Source organism: Lolium perenne, chromosome 3 (genome assembly GCF_019359855.2).
Source record: "Lolium perenne isolate Kyuss_39 chromosome 3, Kyuss_2.0, whole genome shotgun sequence".
In the NCBI taxonomy this organism is placed as follows: Eukaryota; Viridiplantae; Streptophyta; class Magnoliopsida; order Poales; family Poaceae; genus Lolium; species Lolium perenne.
In genome coordinates, this window is record NC_067246.2 from 69,490,279 (window position 1) to 69,502,022 (window position 11,744).

Consider the following 11,744-nt stretch of genomic DNA (forward strand, 5'->3'; position numbering starts at 1 on the left):
GAAACATGTTGATAGTTGATGAAACTTGGTAAAAAAAAATCTCTAAAACATTTTATTTCACTATGTTTTACATTTTGGTTCATAAGAGCTAGAAAATATTTGACAATTATCTTATATAGTCTAATTTGGTGACATAATTTTTTGTACCTTGTTTCATTGAGGTTTATTGTGTATCATCATGTTTAAATGTGTTTCATAATTCATATTTTGAATTTTACCAAAATGAACCTTTTCTAGGTTTGTTTAAAAGATAGTATAATGGAAAGAAATACACAAATTCAAACAAAATATTGATCGGATATATATTTTAACAAATATTTCTACTATTTCAAATTCAATACGTCTAGTTGATCGGATATATATTTTAACAACTATGTCCAGCACATACGGTGATCGATAGAACACTTGGGACTTGGGACTACATGTAGTGATCGATAGAACACTTGACGTTTGTTAGCCGGCTGCGCCGCTGCTGCAGCTTACATCCTGACGATGACGAGTATGCCAAAAAAAAAAAAAAAGGACAATTCGCTATTTGTATGTTGTATTTCCTTACGATGTTTTCTCCCATTAACGCCTTTTTAACCAGCAACATAAAGCTGATAATAGTCATCACAAGCAAAGTATATGCAACAAAAAAGCCATTTGGCTATGGGTATGTTCGTACGGCAGTTTCCTCCCATAAGCCTCTCTGTAATCAATCAAAATTAAAGCTTTTTCACTAAATGGAAAGTCACTTGGGTCCAGCCTTTCCATAAGAGTCACGCAGAGTAACTGTCCTGTTGAACACAAGCTTCTCGGGCGTCGAATCCATGTCCACGGCAAAGTAGCCTGAAATTATGTTCAAGCACGACAGTCAGTTGCATCGAGAGGTACAGGGAGAATGCCAGCATATAAAGAGGTCCAGACATTACCAAGCCGCTCGAACTGGAACTTGTCACCCAAAACTGCGGTCGCAAGTGACGGTGCAGCATAGGCGCCCTTTACAATCTCTTTCGAGTTAGGGTTGAGGTCACCAAGCCAATCTTCCAATTCAGCAGGATTCTAAGAGAGCAGCAAAGACACGCATAAGAAAGTGACTTTCCAGTCCACACAGATCTGTAATGAAATCAAGAACAGCAGCAAAACTATACCTCTGATAGGAATAGTTTCTCAAATAATCGTATTTCAACCTTCAGTGGCTCAACTCCAGGTGCTGACTCAGCAACCCAGTGCAGAACGCCCTGAACCATTTGCAAACCAAGTCAGCAGCTGGAATACTTTTTACTGTGTCCCAAGTCCCTAACTAGATTTGTTGGATTTGAACAGATTCAAATTGACCAGTTACCTTAGGTTTAGAAGTCTTTGAGGGGTCATACTCAGCTCGGATTTCAACAATTTCATCTGGATTATCACCATAAATAACCTCTGTGCATTTTATCGGGAATGCATACCTAGTAATTAATTAAACAAGTACAATATTGTAAACATCCTGGTATGGAGTACTGAACAATCCTTAGTCAAGTAAACTCAGATCAACTTCTCAACACATGAACAGTAGTTCTAGACCAATTACCTTAGCAGGGCAGATTTACCAGGAGCTAGCCCATAGTAATCTTTCGAGTCCTTAAGGCGAAAATCAGTTTTTTCAATGTAGACAACTCTTGAAAAAGGCACCTGCAGATAGGTAGCGCATAGCAAATTATGGAACACGGAGATCAGGGGCGGATCTACACCCCGGGCAACCCGAGCCATGGCCTGGGTGTAGGATTTTTTTTTCACCTATATATTAGTACAAATATGTCATTTTGTCTAAGACTTAGCCTAATAACACCACTTAGTTCAATGTTGGACCGGGGTTTGGGCGGATCCTAGATCCGCTACTCAAATAAGGTAAAAGAGTATAAAACACTAAAGATATAGTGAACCTAAAAAACTCTGTTACTGCGATATTATTGCATTCTTCGGACAGAATTATTAGCAAGTCGTACCATAATAACAAAACAAAACTTATTCTTCTAACATATACTGAACAAGAGAGGCACCTTGTAGTAGGATGAAGCATCATCAGCAGGAGCATCGGGCCACTTTTTTCCATCAAGGTCTATGACTTTTCCTTCTTCCAAGTTAGTTATTACAACCTAATTTAGCAAAGGGAGGCACCATCAGTGAGTTGCAAACTTCTAAAGATTGAAGACACGCAGTGGTTTGCAGCAAGAACAGAATGACATACCTTTAGAGGATGCATAACAACCATGGTTCGAGAAGCTGTTTTATTAAGTTCTTCTCTGATATGATATTCAAGACGGTCAACACGAATCAAGCTATTGTCACTGCACATAAAGAATATCAACGGCCAATCAGTAGCAGATACAGAGATTTTGCGGGAGTCGCCCAAAGCACGGTTCATGCAAACCATTTATTCACCATTATTCATGCTTTTACCTTCTTGTTATCCCAATTCCACGGATGAATGAATTAATTGCAGTTGCTGACACACCACGTCGCCGCAGTCCTGCTAGTGTTAACAGACGAGGATCATCCCACCCATCTACCCACTTCTCTGTCACAAGCCTGTTCAACTGCAGCAGAACAAACAAGGACAATGGATATCCATAAATATAGACCAAACAGGGTAATATTGATTTCTCAATTTTTAACATACCTTTCTTTTAGACATCACTGTATTTGATATGTTCAGCCTTGAATACTCCCAGACATGAGGCTGGTACAAGCCCAAGGCAACAAGTAGCCAATAGTATGACGGGCGGCGTATGTCAAACTCAAGCGTGCACAACTAATAAATAAACACTCAATTAGTCATGTTATATATTTCAAACAAGCAAAAGCTATTTTGAAAAGGGAAACTTACTGAGTGTGTAATGTTTTCAAATGAGTCCACCATGCAATGGGCATAATCATAGCTTGGATAGATACACCATTTGTCACCAGCATGTGGATGAGGAGTGAACTATATAGGCATCAAAGGGCTGAGTTATGCATTTATGAGATATGAGCATTCAATTCATCAATCGAGTTGTGTAACTTACTTTTATTCTATATGCAATTAAGTCAGACATGTTTTTGTTATCATTCTGCATGTCCTGCTTCATTCGGAGAGTTGCTGCGCCCTCAGCAATCAACCCACATCGCATGTCTTCAAATAATCGCAGTGACTCCTCAATGGGCCTATCCCTCCATGGACTATCCATTTTCTTTTCCCTGTATTCCTTGATTTGTTCTCCAGTCTGGCAATCATATACAAGTCAGCATTTGCACATTTTATTTCTCAAGGACTTGATATACATGTTTATTTCCTGCTACCATATATACTATTGTACCATGACAAAGAAAGGAGAAAGGAAAAAAACCTGGTGATCCACATAGGCTAGTCCTTTCCGTATTAACTCAACTGCATGCTCGTATAAAGCTTGAAAATAATCACTTGTATATGTAACTTTGTAGGGCTCCCATCCCATCCACTGGACTATCTCCTGGATGTGGTCAATGTATTCCTTCTTTTCAGCTTCTGGATTTGTATCATCAAACCTGTTGTTCAGATAGACAGCAGTCCATATTTTCATAAGTGTAACGACAAAAAACAAAAGCTGCAAGATAAAGCGAAACAAGTCGGAACTCCAGATTAAAAATGGAAATATATAATTAAATAGTAGAGTATACAATGTAAGAGAAACAAATTTCAAGCAGTATTTATTACATGGCATGGTCAAGACAGGCATGAATAAGTAAATAAGTGGTTGGTACAAAATGGCCATTGAAGTGGCATGAACAGGCCAACACAGGATTTGAAATGACAAGCAGGAGAAAACTGTTCCGGATGGAAAAAAAATATATGTTCTTACCTAAGGTAACAATGACCATTGCGCTCTTTAGCCAGTCCAAAATCAATAAACATAGCCTGAATCAGATAAAGAACGTAAGCATAATCTTCCATTTTCATGCAAGTGGTATATAGGGAAATGCTTTTCACGCAGATTCTAAAACCTTGGCATGACCAATATGAAGATATCCATTAGGTTCTGGTGGGAAACGGGTCATCACTTTTCCACCAGTTTCCATAAGATGTTTCTCTAAAATCTCCTTTGTGTTATGCGCCCTCCAAATGTTCCCATCGCTGAAGAATATTTCCGTATGAACCTAGTTCACGAAAATAAATCAAGACCAATTAATTTGATACCATCTTATAGGTGATAACCATAACTTTTAACAGAACAACCAATTGAAGTGCTTATAAGAACAATAGTAACCACATGGGGATATCCTAGAACAGTAGTGTGCAGAATTGGGATGCATAACACTACCAGACATTTAATCGATTTAACTCACAATTATGATACCTTATTGTTTTCTGCTGGCTGAGGAAATATAGTGTATGGATTCTGTTCCTCCTCGGATGGTGGGGCAGCAGTGGCTACTGCAACTTTTTTCTCCTGCGTTTTACAGAAAGTATAGCTAATTCAATAATCACAATAATCAAATCATCAAACTTTAAACCAAAAGGGTCCACTTCAGCTCACCAACCTCAACTTTAGCTGGCTTTTCCTTCTTCTTTTTCACTGGTTTTACATTGTCAGCTTCCGTCTTTGGACCTAGTATCTCTGCAAGCCTCTTCTCAATCTCCTCCTGTATGAGCAAAATATGAACCTCAAAATAAAGGTAATACAACCAAAGCAAGTGAAGTGCTTCATTTATAGCAATGTTTCGCACCTTTGTTGCCTTAGCATCTCCCCAGGGGTGCTTCTTCCTAACCTGCCCACATAGGCTACCAACTGGAAGATAGATAAGCAGGATAAAGGACCCACTTCACTCAAGTAATTAATCAGAAAATTGAGTAATTTAAAATTGAATTGGAAGCCAACCATTTATGTGATACCGCTGCTCCAATATAGCTTCCATATTTCCCTTTAGAACCTCAGCGACAGTTGAGTGAATCTCTTCAATCGAAACAACCACACCTGTAGTTACACATTGTGCTACAGTCAATAAGGTGGTCAATTGAAAGAATTGACTAAGAATATACTAAATCAAAGAAAGGTGTCCCTTGCTATCCAATCATCAAAAACGTCAACTTATCCGATATTAGCATCCGAACAACCACATTACCAAGTCACCATCATAAATTTTCTTTAATTTAATGTCCACTCAGTGACTGTGGCATACATTAGTTATAATTTGCAGAAGCATATATACTTGTATTCAAAAGCATACCTACACCACAGGCTTCTTCAAATTTCCCAATATCCAAAGACTCAGGACCAACATTAGCAAGAAATGACAGGGCAGCATCTAGCTGTGCAGGGCTCTTTATCTGAATAGTGACATAAAGAAATACATCGGATTCATATTGTTAAGACGATGGAGCTTTCCGACAGAGTTCATTATTCATGTATGCTCCCAGAAAGGAACACATAATGCAAACTGGTTGCTGAATGTCCACTGGAGAACGAAAAAGGAAGCACATATACCTTGGTTGACACAATATAGTTGATGAGAGCAGGACGATGGACAAGTGCATTGTTTGGGTATTTAGTGGCAACCTATTTCATCCAATAGAAAGTGCACCTCGTAAGTCACAGAAAACTCAAATGTATAAGCTACAGAGAAATTGAATTGATAGAGGTGCTCACTGCGTAGAGAAGATTTCCAACTGACTTGTCACATCCACTTATACCAGCCTGTTCATAGAAAAATTCAGTTAAAAGAGAAAACATGGTCCATTTTGAAGAGATAAATGGCACCAATCTTTTGATGGTAAGCCAATGCAACTTGAATGACAAAAGAACAGAAGTAACATTAGTAGGACAGCATACTATGAGCGATAACTGAAAACTAACAAAATCTACTTCGTACTGAAACAGATATGAATCTTCATTAACATTAGTAGTACAGCTATGCTATCAAAATCTCTATATCCTACAACCAACATGGTTTTAAAGGCGTCGCCTAAGCGACGCTTAAGCGTCCGAGCGTTCCAGGAGGGCAAGGCGTCGGCGTCGCCTTTGTTTTCTGCCCAAGGCGCCTCTGAGGCGTCCAAAGGCGTCGCCTAGGCACGAAATCGCCGCCTTGCAAGAATCTGGACGCCTCTGTTCTGTGTGCGGGAAACTTTGGGCTAGCAGGAGGGGAAAACAGAAATGGCGGGCTGGGAGGGAAATTGAGGGCCATCTATAGGGGAAAGAGAGGGAAGAGAGAGAGGGGGAGCTCCTCTCATGCGACCTCCCCAACTCTGGCCAGATCTGCTGCTGCTCCTTCATCTGCCAGCTTCCCCAGCTCCGGTCAAGCTTCTGGCCAAGCTTCTGGCGACTCCCACTGGTGCATCCCTCTCCCAGAGGGGAAACAATGTACAGCTTCCATGACAGCTTCTCTTGGTGCCTTGGTGGTGTCTGGTGTGTGTATGTGATGCACTTCTTCTTGCCTGCTTTGCCTCTGCTTGCCTCTGCTCATCCTACCTAGCTGATGCTTTGCTTCCAGCAAGGCAGCCTCAAAGGCGTCGCCTTGCAATGCGCCTAGGCGTTGTGCCCCCCCCCCCCCCCCCCCCATCGCCTTGGGACGCCTTGGCGCCTTTAAAACCATGACAACCAATCCATGTCGTACTGAAGATTCAATCAGGTATTCTCTTGAAAAACGTGAGAGCGTATTTAAGATTGATAATACTGAAACATCATCCTTAGAAACATGGGGTGAGCCTTACAAAAAATTCTCACCAAGCGCCCGGTACATCACACTGATCACATGAGCGGTACCAGCAAGAAAAACCGTCATCATTGAAGTTGGAACAAGAAGAATTCTTCTCTTCCGCCTAGAAAAGGAGTACCACGGTGCCCGATTTGGGCATCTCTAGCAGATCGAGCTTGCTAATTTTTTCGAATGGAGGGAGCTTAATGTTCAGTCGCCGGTTAGGACAAGCTAATTACAATACAATACTACAGGTCTCACATAAATCTCGAGAAAGCAGGCATCGTCTAATTTTAACACCAGAGCCCTAATCTTGGAAAGCAAAGCTACACATGTAAGGAGAGGAGGCGTTGTTACCTCTGCTATGACGGCCGCTAGGTTGGCGGTGACCTTGCTGTTGACGAGGGCGTTCTCCGCCGTGCGCTGGTCGAGGCCGAGCGCCAGCAGCGTCTCCAGCTTCAGGGCCGGGGCCTTCTCCCCTTCGACTCCGGTCACCATCGCCGGTGCCGGCCTCGAGATGCACGGGGGGGCTGGAGGTCGGAGCGGGACAGCAAGGCCCGCGAGGGCGCCGAAGGATGGATGCAGGCGCGAGATGGGGCGCAAGGGCGGCGGGGAGACTCGGGGGGAGCGGATGCGGGAGGAAGAGGGCGGCGGCGGCGGCGGCCTGAGCACCAGCGACGGGTCCGGCGGACGGATTTGGGGAAAGTCTGGGTTTTTGGCCGCAAATAAACCCTCCCGGCCCACGCCGTGTGCGGGACCCACACGCGTGGGGTCACGTGACCCAGCGTTTGAGTGGAGTGGAGTCCACGGTGGCTGGCGAGACGAGCTTCTCGGATGGACGGTGGGGAACTGGGCACACGTCACCTCGCACGATTCGGGCCGTCCATTTTTTGCTGAGGGAGTGTGTGGAGTCACGATCACGATCACTCTTGTGTGCCACTTGTCTCTTCTTTTGGAGCCTTGACTTGCACGGTATTGGACCTGTGAAATATACGATGGACTTGGGTGCCACGGTACCTCTTCTCTGTGGATTGGATACCCCGGCTGGAGACTTGGTTTCGCAGAATCTTTTTTCGTTAAGAGATTCACATTCGGGCAAATGTGATAGGCACATCAAAAGCAGATTATGTTTATTCTAATACGACTATGTTTTCGTAACCACGTGTATCCAATCAGTTAAATAAAAATAAGCCTACCTTATTTGGTTAGAAAAATGGATGAACACCGAGTCATGCTGTTTCAGATTCTTATTATTTTAAAAATAATTGTTCTTGAGGATTTTTCTTACCATATTCCCTTCAGGAAACGAAGTACCTAATCAGTTATTAAAACCTATTCTAATGATATCACGAGGGATAAATGGTTCAAACTTTTGCACAAACGACACAAGTGGCGTAGCCACTTTGACACCTATGTGGTCAATTGACCACACAGGTTTCTTACAAATCATTTGCATGTTGGTACAAATTGTGCAAAAAAAATATTAAAAATAAGTAAAAATACATATATTTGATATCACAGATTATAAATGACAATACAGAGTTTAAGTTCTGGCTCCGCCACTACGACACAAACCATATGAACCGATGGATCTGATCTAGTGGTGAATCGAGGGTGAAAATAGAGGGTGGCCTCAAGAAAGAATGAACAGGGTTTTGCTAGTGTGCATCAAATATTGGTTTGAAGCAATTCCTTCAAGACAGGGAAGCGTAAGGGAATACACATGCACAAATCTGGACAATATATGCTGCACATCACGTGCACCCTATTTTGAAGAAAATAACTACCAAATTTCACGAAACCCCTGTAAATTGTATTTCTTTTCCAACTAATAAATATCTGCAGGTGAACACAACTTTTGTGTTAAAACAAAAAAAATATTCATAAAATTTGTGCGAGTAAACAAATTGCATGCCACCAATTAAAAAAGACTCAGGTCGATATTATTTTGATCACAAAAACATACCTTTCGGTTGAATACTCTACAAAACAGAAGAAATGGAATGAAAGTGAAATTATAAATGTACAAAATTAAATAGTTTTCGAAAAAAATGTTCATGAAAAAGTTTACCAAGAGAAGGAAACAAAAAACAGAAAAAGAAAAACGCACTTCACTTTGTGCCAATTGGCTCAACTGGGCATAGCCCATTTGGTACACAGCTCTCCATCTCGATCGCCATCAAAAACTTGCGGCCTTTTTTTAGCAAAAACAAAACTTGCGGCCTTTTTTAGCAAAAGAAAAAACTTGCGGCCTTGCTTATCCATTTGTATGATGTTCTCAGGCCAAAACAAATGACGGGCCGGCCCACTGACCGAGAAAGCAGTGTCAGCGCACAAAACTCACGGGCTCACGGCAATGGACGGCAGATCGACAGGACGAGCGGCGCGGTTGACCGCGCATGCAACAGGAATCGGCAGAAAAGATGGTAATCACTTGGACCAGTGCCCAACAAATGAAAAAGATACACCACCTATGAGCAGCAACACGCCAACAGGTAATCTTTACTATTAAATGGGAGTTGGTCGTTTGACACTCAACGCAATTTGGTGGTCGTCATTGAAAAGATCCTGGCCATCCAATCTATTCTCCCTACTCCGCTTCGTCCGATCAAATCAATCACCAAATATCCCCACGCAGAAGTTAATTATGGTATAAAAATCAGTCACAATATCTCAATCACAATATAATACTCCCTCCGTTCCTTGATTTAAGCCGTATAATTTTCGTGCAGGAGAATTAACGCACGGGTTTGGATGGCAATTTTCGTGGCTTTTGGACCATGCTGCCCCTAGAGGAAGGAATCTTTACTATTAAATGGGAGTTGGTCGTTTGACACTCAACGCAATTTGGTGGTCGTCATTGAAAAGATCCTGGCCATCCAATCTATTCTCCCTACTCCGCTTCGTCCGATCAAATCAATCACCAAATATCCCCACGCAGAAGTTAATTATGGTATAAAAATCAGTCACAATATCTCAATCACAATATAATACTCCCTCCGTTCCTTGATTTAAGCCGTATAATTTTCGTGCAGGAGAATTAACGCACGGGTTTGGATGGCAATTTTCGTGGCTTTTGGACCATGCTGCCCCTAGAGGAAGGAACGTATTAGTACTGGTTGTTTTGGAATGTCTGGATCCTTCCCAAACCAATCTGATACTCCCGTGATTCTCTCCCAACAAATCCCAGAAATCTGTCTCTCCTTTTAACTCTCCCGATTGTATTCCCTCCCCAACTCCATGCAAGGTCAGCGCAAGGAAATCACGCACGCGCCTCTGTCATCTCTCGCGCGGCATGCAAGCAGTCAGAAGCTTCAAACCATTGAAAATTTTCAGCACCGAAGGGAATCACTATGGCGCCAAAGACCAGAAAATTTCGCTTTGAAATTGGAGACGCTGGAGCTATAAATACTGCCCTTCTCCCTCGCCATGAGAGAGACAAAAGGAGTTCCGGTTGGGAGAGGGATGGACGGATGCTGCCAAAAAAACTATATGGCTTATAGCAAAAGTGTATGTGCGTTGCATCGGGAGAAACGTCTGATACTGACATCTGGTGCATTGCCATGCTTATGACAAGTGTTGACGCGATGCCCAGTCGACGACGACAGCTGGCGCATCCCTCCTCCTCTACGACATTTGACCTCGCCGCTCCTTGAGTTCTCCCTCTTCCTCCCTCAAATTATATTTTTGGTACGGTACAACTGAACTCAGATCTATAAGATCTATAATAGACGTTACATGCTGAAACTATATATTCTCAAGTAATGCTCCGTAGTAAAGTTCTCTCTAAAACAAAGATAGTCTAAAGAAGCGCAGAAAAAATGGTGTTTGGTGTTGGACGATGCTCTTCCTGCCTCTATAGAAATATAAATCTCACGTATGATTTTAGAAATAGCCACAAACCCTTGCACACTAAATAATGTGAATAACATTGTGATCTAAATGATTTAAATGGCATTCACTAATCCAATTCTTAAATATTCAGTTATATAAGTCTTTTTGTTTTTGCCCCTTTGCAAACAATGGGGACGTACATCATGTAGTGAACTTGTGGGCGTATTGAGTTCTACATATGCAGAGGAGTTCAGCATATCAATATCAATATGAATCACTTCCATCCGTCGGCGCATACCTTGTCCTGGACCAACACAGCTGAGGCGGTCGAAGATGTAGAGCAAACCAACTTCACCAGGGCATGTGAGCAGCTGAAGAACTCCCTGGAGCTCGTCAGGACTTGGGACACGCTACACATCAAGTAGGCAGTCGATGGACAATTGACTTAGCAGATACTCAGAGGACGAATCGGCGGCGCCGGCCACCTTGACGATGCGACCTCCTCGCGAACACGATCTGCAATACGGTAGGTGGGCGAATCGATGGAAGCTAGCGATCTACATACTCCACGAATTTTTTTGATCGATCTTATGTTCTTGGTCTCTTGGTCTTCTTGCTCGATCTCTTTTCCGCCGCGAAGAGACGGCCAGATATTAGGTAGTTTTCGATCACAAATTTTCTTGTCGGTCTGCGGAGGCGGAGCACATTGCACGAGGTGCAGCCTGCAGCGTCGGCTCCTTGCCTCCTTCCAGATGTTGTAGTGCCAGCAGCCTAAACGCGTCTGTCATCCAGTTGTCAAAGAGATCAAAGAGTCGACAAAGACGGCCATGCATGTGGACGAGCTCGAATACGGCGGTTTCCGGTGTTAGCAGCCGATCTCCACGTTCGTAGCAAAATTCGACGAGGATGGTGCGTCCTGGACGGTGCGCAAGGACAGACATCTGCAGCGTTACAATTTCAGGCTCCTACCCTATCTGGCTCCTACGACGGCAGGGTAGGGGAACCCCGGAGTTTCTATACAACACGGAGACAACACAAATCAATCGGGATTATGAGTTCTTGTAGGATGTAAGGCTGGGACGGACGAAACGGCGGACCAAACCAAACGGACCGAACCACGAAAACGCTTTCGCTTTTATTATTAGGTATAGATATCAAGGAACGGAGAGAGTATTGGATAAAGGTGCCTCATTGACCACTATTATCGGATACGCCGAAAAAAGTAGTATAGATACCAT

General features: G+C 42.8%; 1 protein-coding gene across 1 annotated transcript; it reads right to left on the bottom strand.

Annotated features, from left to right (window-relative positions):
- Window positions 1-514: 514 nt before the first annotated feature.
- LOC127341565 (glutamine--tRNA ligase) lies at window positions 515-7,366 on the bottom strand. The gene is made up of 22 exons (XM_051367433.2): window positions 7,030-7,366; window positions 5,628-5,675; window positions 5,466-5,537; window positions 5,209-5,308; window positions 4,860-4,955; window positions 4,708-4,769; window positions 4,522-4,623; window positions 4,338-4,430; window positions 3,985-4,137; window positions 3,843-3,898; window positions 3,351-3,528; window positions 3,030-3,227; window positions 2,852-2,950; window positions 2,645-2,776; window positions 2,425-2,561; window positions 2,213-2,312; window positions 2,025-2,120; window positions 1,556-1,656; window positions 1,328-1,433; window positions 1,134-1,223; window positions 915-1,044; window positions 515-831 (listed from the first exon to the last, which is right to left on the bottom strand). Exons 1-22 carry the CDS (start codon window positions 7,168-7,170, stop codon window positions 734-736), a joined length of 2,388 nt encoding a protein of 795 aa, XP_051223393.1. The 5' UTR covers window positions 7,171-7,366; the 3' UTR covers window positions 515-733.
- Between the last annotated feature and the right edge of the window lie 4,378 nt (window positions 7,367-11,744).

Bases quoted from the DNA above. Each gene is read 5' to 3' on its own strand.
- LOC127341565 (XM_051367433.2), bottom strand. From the start codon at position 7,170: ATGGTGACCGGAGTCGAAGGGGAGAAGGCCCCGGCCCTGAAGCTGGAG. The intron at 5,676-7,029 runs GTAACAACGCCT...TTCTATGAACAG, and splicing joins TAGCGGCCGTCATAGCAGAG to GCTGGTATAAGTGGATGTGA. The intron at 4,624-4,707 runs GTGCGAAACATT...TTGCTCATACAG, and splicing joins GAGATGCTAAGGCAACAAAG to GAGGAGATTGAGAAGAGGCT.